The sequence below is a fragment of the Pundamilia nyererei genome, unplaced genomic scaffold (assembly GCF_000239375.1).
Source record: "Pundamilia nyererei isolate P.nyererei 1_Seehausen unplaced genomic scaffold, PunNye1.0 scaffold00001, whole genome shotgun sequence".
Taxonomy (NCBI): Eukaryota; Metazoa; Chordata; class Actinopteri; order Cichliformes; family Cichlidae; genus Pundamilia; species Pundamilia nyererei.
In genome coordinates, this window is record NW_005187402.1 from 7,159,506 (window position 1) to 7,177,973 (window position 18,468).

At 40.0% G+C, this 18,468-nt stretch overlaps 1 protein-coding gene across 1 annotated transcript; it reads right to left on the reverse strand.

Moving 5' to 3' along the window:
* Window positions 1-7,790: 7,790 nt before the first annotated feature.
* Window positions 7,791-12,568, reverse strand: drd1a (dopamine receptor D1a). Its single transcript, XM_005719619.1, has 2 exons — window positions 12,255-12,568; window positions 7,791-11,464 (listed from the first exon to the last, which is right to left on the reverse strand). The coding sequence occupies exon 2, from the start codon at window positions 11,084-11,086 to the stop codon at window positions 9,974-9,976; it is 1,113 nt and encodes a 370-aa protein (XP_005719676.1). The 5' UTR covers window positions 11,087-11,464; window positions 12,255-12,568; the 3' UTR covers window positions 7,791-9,973.
* Between the last annotated feature and the right edge of the window lie 5,900 nt (window positions 12,569-18,468).

Genomic DNA, 18,468 nt, shown 5'->3' on the forward strand with positions numbered 1-18,468 from the left:
AGTTTAAATAAGCTTTTCCCTTTGCTTTGTGCAGTTCATTATAGAGCTTCATTATAGGCTTTCTTTCCTTTATACATACTTAATTATGATGAATAATAAGGTTATTATTAAGGTTAAGGTTAATAAGGTTTAATACAAAAATTTTAAAATCAAAGCTGACTGCCCCTCCACTTCTCCTTAAGGTTACTATTACAGCTGCTGTAACAGTGACCTTAGTAATGACTAAACTGAACTAAATGTGTGAAATAGTGGAGAACCCCTTTAATTGCCAGAGAAAATCTAAAAACTATAAATAAGAATGGTATGGGTCTAGAGAAATGAAAAAGTTCACAAGAAACTGGTACAATTGATGAAAATGTCAAACTATGCTGTCACTGGTTTTTCGTGTTGCCAGATTAGAGAAACTGTGAATGAAAGCAGAAACTAGTTGCTTTCAAATGAGAGTGCATTTCTCACCACCTCATATGGGGGTTTCACTTATGTGCAAGAGTAACACATTACCCATCTGTGAAACATCTTTTCCTTTTGCAAAAGCAAAACACGTGGTTTCTTTGTCATGTAGACATAGCAAATGACTCAGTGGTTGCTAGCAAAAAACAGCTCATTTTACAAGCAAAATCAGAAGTGATTGTTATCTAGTTGACTTTAGAAACTAAATTTTGAGCTACATCTTATGTAACATTAACTTGCACAGCATTGTCTGTGCATTTGTATCCATCAGGTTGCTTAATGCTTTCATTTAGTTTTGGGTTGGTTTTTTTTTTGGTTTTTTTTTACTTTTAACTGAAAACGTTAAGATGAGTAAAGTGCTTGAAGTGTGCTTAATGTTCACCACTTGGCATGCACTGTAGTTGGTGCATTACAATGTAACTTCTTTGTGGTCAGTCAAGTCCACGCGTTCAGAAAAAAACAACAAAAACAAAGAAAAATTAGCAGCACACCCATATCCATACAGGCCCTCACATACTCATCCAATGACAAAATTTCCATCGTTCGGACACAAGTGGACCCTAGCGTACTTACAGATGCAGAAAGTCTATCCAGCTTACTGGAGCCTAACCCAGCTACTATAGGGTAAGGGGCAGGGTAAACCCTGGACAGATTACAAGGATCACAGGGCTAACATAGAGAGGGACAGACAACCATTCACACCTGTGTGCAATTTAGAATCACCAATTAACCTAACCCCAATAAATAATAATAATGGATTGCATTTATATAGCGCATTTCGAGACCCTCAAAGCGCTGTACAATTCCACTATTCATTCACTCTCACATTCACACACTGGTGGAGGCAAGCTACAGTTGTAGCCACAAGCGAGGCTGCCATATCGCACCGTCGGCCCCTCTGGCCATCACCAGTAGGCGGTAGGTGAAGTGTCTTGCCCAAGGACACAACGACCGAGACTGTCCGAGCCGGGGCTTCAGGTTACAAGACGAACTGCCAACTCTTTGAGCCACGATCGCCCCAAATGTAGTCAAAGTCTAATCAAGGCTTAAGCATTTATTCAGTCACATACAGAGGTACTGTGGATGGTATTATTATTCAGCGTCATATCTGACTCAGGCAGCAACCTCCGGGGCTGGTGCCAAAAATGGCATTTCCAGGTGAGGCAGTCCTGAGGCGGACTCCAAAAGCTAGTTAATCTCCATGGTTAATCAAGCTTGCTATCATTAGCTGAGGATTTAGCACTCCACTTTTTCTTCCAAATACAATCGCTTCTGGTGTTAGCAAGGCAGCGCAAAAGCAGCCATGTTGCTAACATTGAGGTTCCAGATCGGAACTTCACAAACCAGTGGTTGGTCATTTTGTCTCATGGAGTGACCTCCAGGGGACATGAGCTAAAAAAATAAACTGACCTGATTTGTCCTGACCCAATCCACTATAGAAAGCAGATTTAATGTTGGCTAAAAAACGGCTTATATTGCCTTGGTAGCATATCACAAACTGTCATTGAGGTGGAGAAGGAAACATCGCTGAAGCATATTAAATGAGTAACAAGCCAAAGCAGTGGAAGCTAATCAAATTATACACTGAATAATAAGCTGGGTGCAAATGAGTTTGGAGGGTGAACAGTGTTCTCAGCAGGGATGTTGTCCACTCCAGCCACGCTCTGCAGCTTAGTTGGGGAGAGAAGAGGTGCTGTCTGGCAGAGACAGCTCTAAGTGGAGAAAATGCTATTAATGATGCTAATGTTGATGTTCTTGCTGGTAGGATGCCCCAGAGGTGAATTGTGGTGATGCTAATGCTAATCAGCTAGCTTGTGCAGGAGAAGATGTCTTTTTAAAAAACATCATCAGCTGAATGAGCTGTCAGACACAGAGCAACTGAGTGATTACTGCCAAATCTACTGGGAACTGGGAGATAGTTGCCCTGCTTCATGGGCTTAATGATGGCTGCTGTTTGTCTGGCCTAAATGAGCTAAACAGTGAGCAGTGCTGAATGTGAGAGCTTTGGAGCTGATGACTGCATGTGCTGAGTCATGCTTGTGCTGCTCTCATGCACTTTTGAAAAATATGAAAATTAAATGGTAAGAGTGTTTGTACTCCTTTTATTTACTAAGGCCTGAAGAGAGATTGCTAGAAAGAAGCCAAATAGAGAAAGAAATGAGTATGACTATTTTCTTCTGTTATCTGACAGTTTAATATCTTAAAACTTGCTTTGACATCACAGATTTATATGTGATTGATGCGACTACAAAGCCGTGGTGATGGCATTTTGCGGAAAGCATTTTACTAGAATCTGGATTACCTAAAGTATACACCTCTTCACCATCAGCAGCATCAACTAATCTCTGGCTAGGTTTTAGAATAAGCTCAGATGGGATACAGAAACGGAGAATTCCACACTTTTACATACTTAACATTGTTCTGCACATCACTACTCAGACATACATGAGCAGCAGAAAATCAGCAGGACTTCTAAGTACTCATGTTCAGTTTCTTTGTGATACTTGACAGCATATTTGTGCACACCAATATTTTGTTTGTTTGCTTGAAATATATTTCAAGCAAACAAACAAAAACAACCAAACTTGCTTTTGCAAGTTTTTAGGCTTTTTTTGTGTGTGTGAATTCATCGACCAGGGTAAGAAAGTCACGCAGTGTCCTAGTGTAACATTCTACGGTGCAAACAGCATGAACATGGTCCTGAGCCACATAAACACAACCTTTATTTGCCATCTGCTAGATTTTACTCACTTTGTCTTCCACTGTGGTCTGTTAAAAATTTTCTGCCATTCGTGACGCAACACATTTCTTTGCCTTGGATAATTGTAAATTTTCACTCATTTTCAGACCTGTCTTTGTACCTTAGGATATTTTTTTTGTTGATCTACTTCATAGGTGTCAAACTCTGGCCCGCAGCCTAATTACATTTGGCCCGTGAAGCCATACCAAATTACTATTAGAGCTGGCCTACTGGTATTATACAGCTAATATATATATTGTTTAGTATTAAGCTTTGCTTGTTCCATATTCAGTTTTTCAGCAAAACGTGTTTGAGTCCATAAGAAAAGATTCATTCTCATATCTGGAGGAATAAATATATTTCAATAAATATTAACTTTAGCCCGCGACTTTGTTCCAGTTTTGAATTTTGGCCCACTGTGTATTTGAGTTTGACACCCCTGATCTACTTAATACTGACATGATAACCACTCACACATAAAAATGCACATAACTCAAGGCATGAACCAGTGTTGTGTCTACATGTTTGGTGTGGAAAGGGCTTAAGAAATAGGAAAAACTCCACCAAAGACCCGACACAGGACCAGAGAGATGCAACTGGCCCTTCAGCAGATCCATCTACTGTTCATTGAAGTCTCAGCAGAAATGGTCTCAGTGGAAAGGAGTCTGTCAAGAAGCCATTCTTAAGAAAGGGAGAAAGGGCTCATGTAGTGTAGCTTGAAGTGAAGTCATATTACAACAATATCTTGACAGAGAACAGAACAAAAGGCAGCAGATATCCAAAGAAGAGGTCTGAATGTCTTTCAAGAAGGCTAGAGAACTATTCCTGAATTTTACTTAAAAAGAGATTAGAAGAAAGCTTCCCAAAGAGAGTTAAGGCTGTACTGAAGAATTAAACATGGTCATATCAAATATTGTTGGAATTGCAAAAAGCCTGTTTTGGCCTTATATACTGTTTGATTTATGTTTACATGTTTTTTTATAAATTGCAAAATATAATTATAAAAATATAAAGAATACACAGCTTGAGGCTTTTGTACAGTATTGTGCAAAAGTATACTGTACTATGTTTAACCAAACTAGTAGACCAAACTCTTGGTAAGCTGGCTGTTTGCTAAAATTAAACCAGTCTTTTATTGTGCATCCCTCCCTCGCATAAATATTTTTTCTCTTATCTCTCTGAAGTTCTCTGTGTGAGCATTCCTTTCTCTTCGTTCCCTTGGTCCTTTCCCAGTGGTGGGGTCAGAGGGCATGTCCTTTCCACTGGAGCCAGTTAGAGTGACGAATGGTAACGCAGTAATGCCAGCGGGTTTGTAGCACGAACAGTAAACAGTGCGAGGGTGGAGGAAGAGAGCGGAGGAGTGTGATAAGAAAGAGAAATGGTGAGCAAGAGCAAAATCAGAAAGATGAATGAAAGGCTTGCCGCAAAGAACGGGCACTAAAGGTCAAAAGATTTGCAGGGCAACCTTTGGCTTAAGCTTATGTATCTATTTTTGAAGAGCAGCCTTTTGCCAAAATCAGACAAGCTTTTTGAATCTGCTGTGCCATTTGCAAAGAGAGCCTCCATCGACCCCGACACAAAGAGAATTTGAGTGGCTGGGTGTGTGTTGTGATTGTGCTGATGCTCTTTCACCTCAAAATAATCGAAAATCATCATAGAACATTGGTGATTTCACCAGCGAGACCAGACGCAGACAAAAAAAAGTTCAAAAGCGTTTTTTAACATGCAAAGTGTATTCATGACTTTCAGCATGTAACTGTGTTGATGCACTTTGGCTGCAGCCACCAACACATTCGCTCTCAATTATGCTTATCCTGGTGTTGTGCGAGGTATTAAAAATGCATTAGGCTCTAGTGCAATTATAAGAGCTCTGACAGTTTTGAATAATACATATTTAATGGAGAGTGATACAGATTATGGCAAACTGTTTAATAGCATTTTAATTCTCCATCACCTCCCCTGAGGAGGGGAGGTGACAGAGGAATCATTAATGACATTAAAAATCCACCAGGTGTATCTTTCTTGAAGCAAACAGTATGTGACTACAGGATCCTTCATTATATATGTGACGGCAGTCAGACTGATGACACTTTCTGGTGGGTTATGTGATATTTACACAGCATCCGCTGTGTCTCTTTTTTTTAAGTTGCCATTGCTTGATTCTTACATAAGACTGTCTGTCTCCTTGTCCCTTTTTTCTCTCGCTCTCTGTCTCAGTAAATCATTTCCCTAAGGCCAGTCATTAGCATCATCTAAAGTTACCACATCTAACATCCATTTTCTGAAGTGCCAATCCAAAAAGGCAGGATTGCTCTGAGAATATCACAAGTTCCACAGGAGGGAAAGAAAGGGCAGCAAACAGAAATTTTCTGTGTTCGCCGAGTGCACATGACATTGCAAGGACTCTGGGTTGGGCACTGGAGCTAGCAGTTGTAGCACTGCATCACAGACACACATTCCCTCGCACACACACACACACACACACAAACACACTGTCTTGTTGCCACCTCAGCCATCACTCTGAATGATGTCACTCAAATTAATTGCTGTTCCCTTCTCGTGGCACGCTTGAGGAGGTTTCTTAGAGGCAAGGACAGTCCAGAGCCAAGAGAAAGCGGCCTTTAAAGGACAGCTCTGCGTGCGTGTGTGTCTGTGTGTTAGCCCATGAGAGGAAGAGTTTCTCTCACAGTATATAGTTTTTTACATATTTATAATGAGCATTAACTTAATTCAACTGAACGATGTCACTTCTTAGACTTGCTGCTTATTGAGAGGGATTTATTGCCCGTAATTATTTTAATATGCTTGACCTGCAAGACGAAGCAACAGTTCTACAGAAAAATTAATCAAGTTCTGATTTTTACGACGCATCTACAGAGATATTCATTAACATTACCGAACATGAACTTCATGTCAAACCATCTTTGAGTGTGATTTATCTTTTAAGACGACGCAGCAGGCTAATGTGGAACAGAGTGTGTAACTGGGTCTTGCCAAATATAATTTATTTCGTCCTTGTCGTTGCTCTGCTGTCTTTTCACACTTCAACTACTTCAATTTCCCTCGTACTCCCCATTGAAGCATCTGAGTGGATTAGGTTCTTGTCACAGGTAAATCCATAACAGACAGTGGAACCACCGCAAACTAAAATCTACAATCCTCCTTATCCTCTTCTTTTAACAAGGAACTGAAACACGGAGGCGACAAAGGTGCATCGGAATCAAAGTTCTTGTTTAGCCGTTTGGTATTGTTTAAAAATTAATAGAGTGGGAAATGTTGTAATGCAATCAAAGAAAGAAACAAAGCCAACAGTGGGGATAAAGAGGTGCCACAATGGTTGCACTCCTTTATTATGCCAGGCTATTCACAACTTCTGATTAGGCGCTTCACTTTACAAATGATGGCAATACATCACCGGACTGAACAAACACATGAACACCAGGGTTATGTGAGAGTGAAATGTTAGATGTGAAGCGCAGCTGATCCCATTAGATTTTGCTCTTTGGATGCTGGTGTGAAATTGGCTTTAGGTAATTTGATGTGTGGAGGTCAAGGCTGTGCAGCCACTCTGTCTCTTTATCTCACACACACACACACACACACACACACACACACACACACACACACACACACACACACACACACACACACACCCTGTGGATTTCATGAAAATGGACAAATATACATTTATAAACATGTGCACTGATGCTTCCACATGCACAAGCAGACATTGCACAGCTGTTTCTTCTGATGGCTTTATACACTTCTGAATGTAACATAACATGTATACAGTAGTAAAACCAATATAACATCTGCATATTCACTCACAACACACTTACAGCTTTTGCTTGTCATGAATTCTCACTCTGGCTAACAGATTAGCAGTAGATCTTAATGATGATGTTCTTTATCTTGTCATGTCTCTGATATTTGCTGGGTCTTATTTTCACAGTTTTGGCCACAACATCTATCAGTCATGATTGATTCTGCCAAGATTTAGATTTGATGGTCAACACCACTCATGTCTGTCAGATGAATTTGTGCCTGTCACCCAAGCGACAACCCCTGGGCCTGAAAAATTAAGGTAATGTTGAATGCAATGGTGGCTAAAGCCTACAGAAACAGAATTATTAGCACAGTGATTGGAAGCAGTAAAAATGCTAACTGGCTTTGTTTAAAGTTTTTTTTTTCAAAGCTAAAATCAAAGTTTACTAATACTTCTACAGGTAATTTTCAAAAAAGAAGAAGAAGAAGAAGAAGAAGAAGAAGAAGCTAAAGCTCATTAGCAAACTAAGTCAGCTTTAGCCTACACAAAGAGAAAAATTCACTTAGCAAAAGATTGGAAGCAGTGGCAAATGCTAACTTTCTCCAAAGAATATTTAAAGAATATATAAAGAATATTTACCAGCACCTCTAAAATTAATTCTGATTTGCAGTATAAAAAGGGTTTATATTACATTGCAATACGTGCAGGACTATTTCATTACTTCCTGGGGTTCTGCTACTGATGAAAGATTTCCAGACAGGAAACCAGAAAAGACAGCTAATTTTCCAAAACATGAGCCATTTTTTCTTCATTATATGGGAACATAGTGGCCTCACTAAAATAATAAAGATAATAATAATTATGATTTGTCTTGTTTATTCATCTTTGATGAGCAAAATTCTTCTGACGATTACTGATTTTTTATTTTGGGGGGCTTTAGTGGAAATGAAAAGATGCATTTGATATAGAAAACATATTATTAAATTTGCAGTTTAAGTACAGCAGTAAATAAATGTAAAAATCAGTCTAAAGCATAATTTAAACTGTGGTCTAATGCATTTCATGTCAAACTAGCAACTTGAATGATGTGATGTAATAAGTTTTTTAAAAAACATCTTTATTACACCAAAATTCATTTATGTTTCAAGTGAAGTAAAACAGCTGATAAGTGGACTTTTATTTCCCAATAGAGTTGTGTGGTTTTTAATTAATTCTTACAAATTATGGTGTTCCTCTGTTTCCTTCTAACTTATATTTTGTACGAGAGTCCCGTTGCCTGTCATGCGGTTTTCTTGTGCTACAAGTTGCTTTTCTGCATTGTCCGTCTTGTTAGGTTTAACTCAGAAAAGCAGTAGTTTTAATGCTCGAAACTGTAGGCTGGCTGATTGTCTGGCATCTTGTGTTCATTGCCTTGTTGGAGTTCACAGAGAAATTCAGTAATGCATCCAAACCAATAAGAACTGTGACAAAATCAGTGAGAACAAGACCCATGGTAAATAACGGTCACAAAAAATGACACAATTGTCATTTAGATGTGCTTTCACTATGCAATTTATTGCACAAAGGAAGTGTGTCACCAGTTGACACTGTATTTCTATTAAATTTCACAGGAACATAAAACAACATTACACCAACCCATTTCAGTTTTCACATAAAGAACCCATAATCCCATAATAATCCCATCCATAGCAGGTACAATACTGTCTTCTGCCAATAAAACACTTTCGAGCACTGGAAAAATCAGGCAATTTGATACAACATTAAAACCACAAACAGGTAAAATGAATAACATTCTTTATCTGGTAAAAATGGAATGCTCTGCAGGGAAACTTTGGGCTCAAACACTTATCTAGATGTTACTTTGACATATTCCACCCACATGAACATAGCGGCAGAACAAACACAACCCAGTGGCAACTTATTCCCTGAATACAGCAGGTCAAGGCACCCCTCCACCCTGCAAAAACTGCTCATGGATGACTCGACACAAGAAGAGCCCGAGGCACTGACCTGGCCTCCGAACTTAGCAGATCTTCAGTTGAGCATCTCCAGGATGCAATCCACCGTTGCCCCACCTCACAACCCACAGGGCCCAAAGTGTTACACAATATTAGGCAAATGGTTTTAATGTTGCCGCTGACTGGTGTCATTTCGGAGGTCACAAGTTTGTAAATTTGGTTTAAAGTTATAATGATTCCAAATGTCGATGATTTATAAATAACATTTCAACCAGTAACGAGGCAGTCGGTTTGTTTTTCCCCATCTCTGCATCCTATACGGATTCAGATCACATTTTTACGTCTCCACTTCTTAGGGATTTCCTTTTACACTTGAATGTATTCCCTTTTCATTCTAGCTGTAATATTAAGTCACTTGTGGATGTACTTTACCTGTACATATGTTCAACATAATTTGGCTTGATGCTTTACTGCTGGAGTCTTTGCAGGTCCTGAAATGTCAGTGTAAAGACTAACAGTGTTTCTGTGTGCTGTCATGGAATTTGTTGTTGTAGTGTGCATGCTGGGTGCTACATGCTATTTCGGGGAGCATGTTTTGACAGTGTTTGTTTGTGTGTGTGTGTGTGTGTGTGTGTGTGTGTTTGATGATATAGAAGAGAGCAGTGTCTGACATCATTAGGGTGTGTGCTGCCCAGTCATGGGATTATCTATCCCAAGAGCTTGTCAGCACCGCTGCTCTCCCAGATCCCTGGTGCAACAGCGGCGGATTTTAATCTCAATCCCAAATCCTCTCTCCTCTATCAGGAGCTTCTCCCATCTGAAGACAGTGTAGAGACAATGGCAAGCACAGCACGCCCGCTATGGTAGACATCGCAAAGGCAGACCATTCACCTAATGCAAACATGGATGCATGTGGGGTCGTCGTACCCTTCAGTCAAAATAAGAGTTAGCGCACGAAAGCAGTCTTTGCATTTCAAGTCAATCAGACTGGCTGCAACAGGAACTCTTGGACTGTTTTAAGAATTAAGGGATGAGTCAGTGCTGTGAGAGAGTTGTGAGTCATTTCTTGTTTAGACTGGCTGTCTCTATGTCGTGGCCTCCTGGATACAGTCTGTGGCATCCCAGCAGGATGGAGAAGGCCTTCCGGAAATCCGCATTGAAGGCATAGATGATGGGGTTTAGGGAGGAATTAGCCCAGCCGAACCACACGAACACATCAAACGTGGTGGGGCTGATGCAGGGGAAGGCCTCCCCTCCGCTCGACTGCTCGCAGAAGGGCACCATGCAGTTGAGGATGAAAAATGGGAGCCAGCAACACACAAACACCCCCATTATCACTGACAGCGTCTTCAGCACCTTTGTCTCCCTCTTGAATGTCAACCTGAAGGAGCTCTCTGAGTCTGCGATGCTGGAGCCTCTGCCCATGCTGTCGTGTCTGTTTTTGGCACTTTCGGCTGCCCGCTCTAGAGCAGAGATCCTCCTGATTTGTCTGTGGGCAATGCGGTAAATCTGTGTGTAGGTGGCCACCATGATGACCACAGGGATGTAAAAGCTTATAAGAGAGGTGGAGATGGCGTAGGTCCTATTCAGGCTTGAGTCACAGTTCTCTGGGTAAGATGTAGCGTTTGATGCCAGTGAAACAGAGGACCCAGTAAGAGCAGTGTAAGATTTGGTTTGGGCTTTATGCCAGTTGAGCTGCACTGGAATGAAGGAAATGAGGACAGACAGCGTCCAGGCCACACTGATCATAATATAGGCCACTGTGGGTGTCATCTTCCTCTCATAGCGGAAAGGACTGGAGATGGCCCAATAGCGGTCCAGGCTTATGACGCAAAGGTTCAAAATTGAGGCCGTGGAGCACATAATGTCAAAAGCTACCCAGGTATCGCAGAAAGAGCCAAATGGCCAGAATCCGGCGATCTCCGTCACTGCTTTCCAGGGCATCACCAAGATGGCAACCAATAGGTCGGACACGGCCAGCGAGATCACAAAAAAGTTGGTCACTTTAGAACGCAGATGGCGAAACTTGGTGACGGCCGCGCAAACCAGAGTGTTTCCCAGCAAGGTGGTGAGGATGAGCAGCGAGAGAAAACAGCCAGTTAGGACACGACTCGATGGCGCCTCATCCAAAAACCCATTGTCGATGACAGTTGTAAAGTTCATGGGATCCATCCCTGAAAGTGAGTGTGTGCTTGGGGAGGAGGGGGTTCTTTGCTTATGTCATACTGAAGAGTCTTGCTACATTTTATCCACTAGTTTCTATGAGGCTCCTGTTCTCCATTACTGCGAAAAGTCTCCATCAATTTATCGTCTGATAAATGACGAAAGATGAGACATTTCAGGCAAATGCTCTCTGGGACAGACATTTGCCCTCTGACCCTGTAAAATAGATTTGACATCATCTGAGCTGCACTGATGGAGAGGTAGTTGTACCTTAATTCCTCAGTGCAGTGGTGTAGTCACTGATTCTCTTCTGCTTGTTCTGTTTTAGCCCCAAACCCAATGTAATCGCAGGAATCCTCTGTCTGCTTACAGAACACATCAGTAGCCCTGGGGATTAAAAGAAATGAATTAGTCTAGAAAAATTCAATATTGTGTAAGATAAAAGTAATCATAAATATGCATGATTTTCTAAATGTTATATATCTTTTTTTGTGGTTTGTTGTGTTGTGGTTTATATAATAGCTCTAATTGTTAATATAGCTGATTACGCAAAAGAATATTAGGGCTGTTTTAAGTAAAAGGTAAAAAGATTTGGGGGGGAAGGGGCTCATTCAGCCTCATCACACCCCAAGCACCATTAAATGGCCCATGATAGAGCACAGTTTGGACAATAATAATCAATCATACCTTTGCATATCTCTTTGTAGCTCCTGATGCCCCAAATTTCACCCCATCAAAATCAGTCTCCTTTTGAATAGTTTCCAGTTATAGTTATGTATTTGTAGAATTCGGATACCTCTCATAATGTGGTAAATCCAGGCTGAATCAAGGAAAGACCTATTTGCATAAATATAATTGTAAAGTATTATATTTAATCAGTGTTCTAATTACTATTCCAATCTTCCTCCACTAAATTTATTACTTTATCATTATTATTATTATTATTTTTGCAATGGCCCCAATAAACCCTTGTACAGCTGTAATTTGTGTTGCCAATGATCCGATTTAGAATAACACACTGTCTGGCTGGAGCTGTGAGAGCAGGATTTTCCCGTGAGCGGGCTGTAATTATTAAGACGTGACTCAAAACAAGAGTCACATCCTCCTACATATATACAAACTGTGTTTGCGGTTTCTCTATTTTACTGTTTTAGCACCAAATTCACTTCTTACTTACAGATAAAGTGTGCGGTCAGCTGCAGCTTGATACCACATCTAAAAACAAACGTCCCGCCGCTTCCATCCGAACTTCCCAGTGTAAAGTCCCTCCAAAGAGCATCCAGACCCCATTTCCTGCAAACACAAATAAATGCACAGTCCTGTGTCCTCCCTGGAAGCCAGCTCGCTGACTGTTGCTGTGATTTAATAGTACACACCACCGGATTCAAATGTCACTCAGCGCTCTCGCTGCGTCCTCCTGCAGCCACAGTGCGCATCTGCGGCCAGATCCCGAAGACCTCTGGCTCGCTTCCACACCGGCGCTCTGACGTTGTCCCATTCAGGAGAAAGTGCGATGGGAATGAAAGCGCGTGACTGTGGCCCTTTGGCGACCGATCTCGGTCACTGCTTTATGACACAACAGGTTTCACGAGAAAATCATCACGCATCCCGTTCCCCGTTAAGCCTTGCTGTAGTTATTTTCCAGAGTCTTATTTAAATCTGGTGAAGTTTATTCAAATGAAGAGGTAGATTATAAAATCATTGCAAGGTCCGTTCAAGTACATTGGGTCGCTGAGGCCACCTGTTGGAGAAAGAAAAGAAATGCGGGCGCAGCATCCTGATAAAGATTTTTTTCTGCATTCTTTCGTCACATTAAGATAAAGAAGTATGTTAGTTGTATATTTGATTTTAAAGTATATCCATTTTTGTTTAAACTGACCCCAAATCGATGTAGATAAATCAAATTCTGAGGTCCTTTCTTTTCTCTATTATCTATGATTATCCATATATTAGTATTAGTTCACGGGTGGCTAATTTAAAAACAAATCATTTCGATTAGGATATTTTAAGTGTATTCCTTTGGTCCTTTCTCATCTCTTTTGAGGCTCAGGCTCTCTGCCTGGCTGCCAGGAAATTAAAGACACAACAGGCAGGGGTAAGAGTTGAAAGGGTCAGAGAATAAATAGACAAGTTGAGGTGCACTGTTGCCTACATTTCTCTCTCACTGCATCCTCCTCTGTTGGTTTTCTGTGTTCAAAGGTGCACCTGCTACTCGTCTAACTCATGTATACTTCAAAGACACCACTCCAAGGTTGCTGCTGTCTGTACTGTGTGATTTCCCACACGTGACAAGTGCCACGATAACCTCTTTATCTTACTTATCTTTTCTAGCAATATAATGAGTCACTAAGTTACTCTTCAGAAAACCTGATGTGACTAAAAATGTGTGAGACTAGATTAGCAGAAGTCATCTGTAGATCTCCTTTTCGCAATCTTGATGTGCTCTTGTGGGAACCTAAGGAAATGTAGTTTTCAATCATGAGATCTTGGGTTAAAGTCTTTTTAAAGTTGTGAGCTTTTTTTTTTGAAGTCGTGAGAAGGCTCCAGAGTGTTTTGTTCCTTTTATTTATTTTTTTTGCTTGGTGATGACCCACAAAATATGCAAAAGCGATAAGTAAGATGGCTAAGAGCAAAAAACAAAACAAAAAAACTGCCATTTTAGGAAGCCAAAAAACCCCCAGCCCTCTTATCACACTCCTGTGTGTTAGTGTGAGTGCATGTGTGATACAGCCCTGTGTGTTTATCAGACATGCCTGTCTGTGCAACTTCATGCCTGTGCGTGCGTGTTTTGTGCCCTGCCATGCAAGCTTGTTAACTTTTACTTCTCTAAGGGAAGTTAAAAAAAGAGGCACTTCTGTCATGCTTTTCCCACTATGCCTTTCACCGAGTTAAATGGGGGTGGGGAACTTTCTGCATCTTCTATCCTCCAACACATCCCTTCCCACTCTTCTTAATTACAGTCTTTTATCATCTATACTTGCAATATTTTTTTTTCTTACACTTATTTTACAAGAGGGATTATGAGACTGATTATAAGATGAGGATAAATAAAATTTTATTAATAAATGTGGCAACTCTTTGCAGCAAAGTAGCCTAAAGTAGCTTTACTGATTGCTTAACAACTGGCTTAACATTGACAGGGTTAAACCAGGTTTATATGGTAAAAATGTACTCTGTGATGCATCTATAATCATTATTTCAGTTGTTATAAAAAGGTTGAATCAGTGGTTTCACTTTGTTAGTGATTGAGTTACACCAAAAGAACTGGGTTAGGTTTTGGAAATGATTGTGCTTAAATTATAATATGATAAGCGAGACTACACATTTGAACCTATGCATGCGTCATAGGATCAGTGGTACGGGCTGTGGGTTTCTGTGACAAACCAGTAGCCTTTGACAGAGTGGTATTATCTAAGGACCTGGCCATGAGAACTGGCTCACTGATCAGCAATAAACCTTTATTACGACTTTGTAATACGAAATGCTAAGTAAATAGCATTAAGAGTTTTTACAAAATAAATTACACCAGAATTCTTTTAATCATTAATTAATTTTTAAAAAGTGTAAAATCTTAAATGTTATACATGCAGATGCCATCAGAACGTAATTGCTATAGTGTACAATACATAAAACATAGCGATCATAAAAACTGTACTGTGTGTATAGTTTGACTCATACCTAAAGATGTAGTACTACTAATGATCCCAATGGGTCACCACAGCAGAAGGCATTTTAATTTTGACTGGATGCCCTTCCTTGTTGTTTGGTCAGAATCCACTTGTTTCAGTTCCTCTCACCACTGCCGTTGCTGCTTCTACACCATTGACCTCTGCTGTTTCCTGAGAAGGGCCCCTCATTCTCTCTGCCCACTTCACCAACCTCTCCGTTGACACCTCACAGCCCCCTGAGCCTCCGGAATGAGCATTATCCCCACCAGAGCCTTTCACGAATGAGTTAGTAAAGGCCTAGGGCTTTCTAACACTATGCTGGTATATAAACAGTTCATTAGAATGTATGCCTCTGATTAGATTGCGCTTGTAACTAATCTGAAGCAAGGCAGAGCTTTATTATGGGCACAGGCCAGAGAAGAGTTAACTTACTGAATTACTGAATAAATTGAAATTTATTTTTGTTAAGGGAACCAGCGCTGATGCAGCTCAATCTGTAAACTTAGTGTGGCTGATTATTCAGTGAATTTCTGGATACTGGCTGAGGAGAGATGCTGGGAGGAAAGGCACTCAGAGAAGCTTTTTTTTTAGTTAGTAACTTGATCTGCTCTCAGTCTGAAAAACTTAAATGCAAATGTTTTATGCAAAGACCTTGCTCTTTCTTTGCCTCCCCCCAGATCATACAACTGTGCCATAGATGCCTTACCTGGTGTTCCTCCCCCCACTGGTTGTTTTTACAACAATGGAGAAATACTTCCACGAAAGCAGGTATCATTTGGCCATCTTCTTCTCCTTTGGCCACTACTCTTTGTAGAGAAAAAAGATAGAACACTCCATGCCTGCATAGATTACCGCAGTTTAAATCAGATCACAGTAACAAACAAGACTCCGGCACTTTGCTCCTCTAGATGCCCCTTTGGAAGATGAAGTGATCTTACTTTCCTCATGTGTCATTGGGTCTCTTACCTGGGAGATCGAGACCCTCATCCAATCTGCACAGAAAAAACAAACCTGATCCCAGAGGAGGTCCACATAATTGTCTGGGGTCCAGCAGACCATTCGTTTTTTTGCAGTGGCACTTATGGCCTAATCTAGAGACTTCTGGGAGTACATCGGTGAGTGCACCATGTGCGCCCAGAATAAGACTGCCCACAATCCATCTGCAGCACTCCTAAAACCTTTACCTGCTCCTAGGCGGCCATGGTCCCACATCTCTTTGGATTTCGTTACCAGACTTCTTGACAGGTAACACTGTCATTCGAACAATGACCTTACACTTCAATGACTAATATCATGGCAATGAGTATGCTGTGTGATATGCACTCCAAACTGGACTTTCATTGTGATGCATTAACAACCAGGTTTTAGGTAGTCTATGGCTGATCTTTAGTTTAAGTGTTATCATTAAAAAGTACAATGTCAAGTTAAAACCAAACCAAACCAGTTAGAACTACCTCTATATCGTTGTGACTGTTTAAGGCTTATAACAGCTCTGGCATCATGATGTCAAACTAGACACTGCAGCATACATGTCAGTGTTCACCCACAGTATTATTTCTCTCAATAATTCCTTTTATAAAAGAAGAGACGGCCACTGCAAAGTTTTCAGAAATTTTCTATTCGTAAACGCTCTCAGCTGGAGGCGGTAAATCTCAGAAAGACAACTCTTTGTTTCTAAACTCTTTATTCCACAAAATTTTCACTATTAGTTCAAGGAAAACCACAGACCTCAGTGCTTAAAAAAAAAAGACAAGAAAAGGCAAAACAGCAAACAGTGTTACATAGTCAACTGTTACCATGTTTTAAATAAAGGCTTTTAAACAAACTAATTAGTTGAATAAATAAATAAATAAATAGACAATAAAGTGTAGACAAGTTAATTTACTGAAGACAGCAGTGCAGTCCTTTCTCTATACTATTTTCACATGGTGAATATTACAACAGTATCACTGGGAGGTAAGGTCGTCAGTTGCATACAAAACAGTAAATTTTAAATAAATAGATATAAATATGATGAAATAAATACATAAATATATGGAAGCGCTTTTTTTAAATATTCAGAATTTGAAATTTGGAAAGTTAATACGTCAAGGGTTAGGAAGGAAAACTTCCTGGACTCAAGCTACCTTCACTTGAGGTGCTGTTGTTGTGCTTTTCAAGATTTTAATATTATTTGAAAGTACCTTGGTGTTTTTGGATAGTTTAGACTATATTTCAGATATATTCCAAGTTGCCATCATTTTATGTTAAAAGTTGACCTGCATGTAAGCGAAATCAGGTTTAGATTTTTCTGGTGTTCAGTTTCTTGAAGAAGCTTTTGTAGAAACGAAAGGTTTGATTGGACATGTGTTCAGCTTTCATACAGCAACTGGGATTCTGGAAAAGGAAAAAAGAAGCTATTACATTGCATATCATCTGGATGGAGATGTTGACATAAACAAGCTGATCTAAACAGATCTTGTTAAGAGTTGTTCTGGTTGTCTTACGTTGGTATCATTGTGACGATGTGGCAGATCATTCAAGTTTTTCAGAAGCTCTTGTATATAGTGTTTGTCCTCTTCTTGCACAGTCACGCTGCTGAGAGGTTTCTCCAGTTCTTTAATGACCACACCTGAACAATTGTGCTGCAATGGTAAAATGATAAGGCATAGTTCATTTATCATAACAAACGTAATGCATCTATCATCTGAGGAGGTGATAATGTGCCTAACTTACAGGCATTTTTAATGAACATCCTACAGGGACTTTAATGGTCGCACTACCATTCTGAAGAAACAGAAAAATAAATCAGTTAATTGCATTATAAACTGAATATTATAACATTGTAATAAACATCAGTGAAGCCACGGTACACTTTGTAACATAGTGCTGCGAGTGAAATAACAAGTTGCGATAAACATTTCGAGTACTTACATATGTGAAGTTGACTTTGCTGAGACTTTCGAGTCCATGTAAGATCTCAGTAATCAAGTTAGTGTCTGACTTAACACTGACACAGAAATGCAACAAGGCGAGAACAAGGACGCACTTCATCATACTGCAGCAGCTTCTCTCTCTCTTCCTCAGTAGCGTCGTTCAGCTGTAACACTGATGTGATCAGCACCTCTGCCCATGCGTTTTATAAGAGGAAAGCGGAAGAAACCCCATACACACCTACGTAAAATTACTTTTCTTTTTTTTCATAGAGATGCGACCGTTTAAAAAAAGATTACTGTATGCCAAAAGTTTTTTTTTGTTTTTTTTCAAAATAGCGCCCCAAAGTTTCACTTCTGTCTCAGTATTGCAGACAGATTGTTATCTTTCAACTTTTGTAAACAATAAATTCATGAAGTAAATACATTTACTTTATGAATTTACTTGCATTTGGTTTAGCGAGTAAAAAGCTACAACTTGTGTAATGCAAAATGAGCATAGCTGTCTTCACAGGCTTGGTGCAGTGTATTGCATGTGGTCTGGAGGTGATGCAATTTATCTATAAATAACCAGTATAAAGAACCAGCTTTATTATCATTTCTTTCACAGCCCTCATTTGCAGAAAGCTGACATCATAGTGAGAAATCAAATGCATGCGTTGTTTCTCTGTGTCAGAGGGTTACTACATTTTAAATTCCACTGGTTGGTGCAGGTGGTCTTTTGACAAAAACAAATGTAACCAACAAGATGACTGCAAATCACACCAAAATATATAAGTGGTAGGATGGAACTGTGATGTGGTGTCCCACT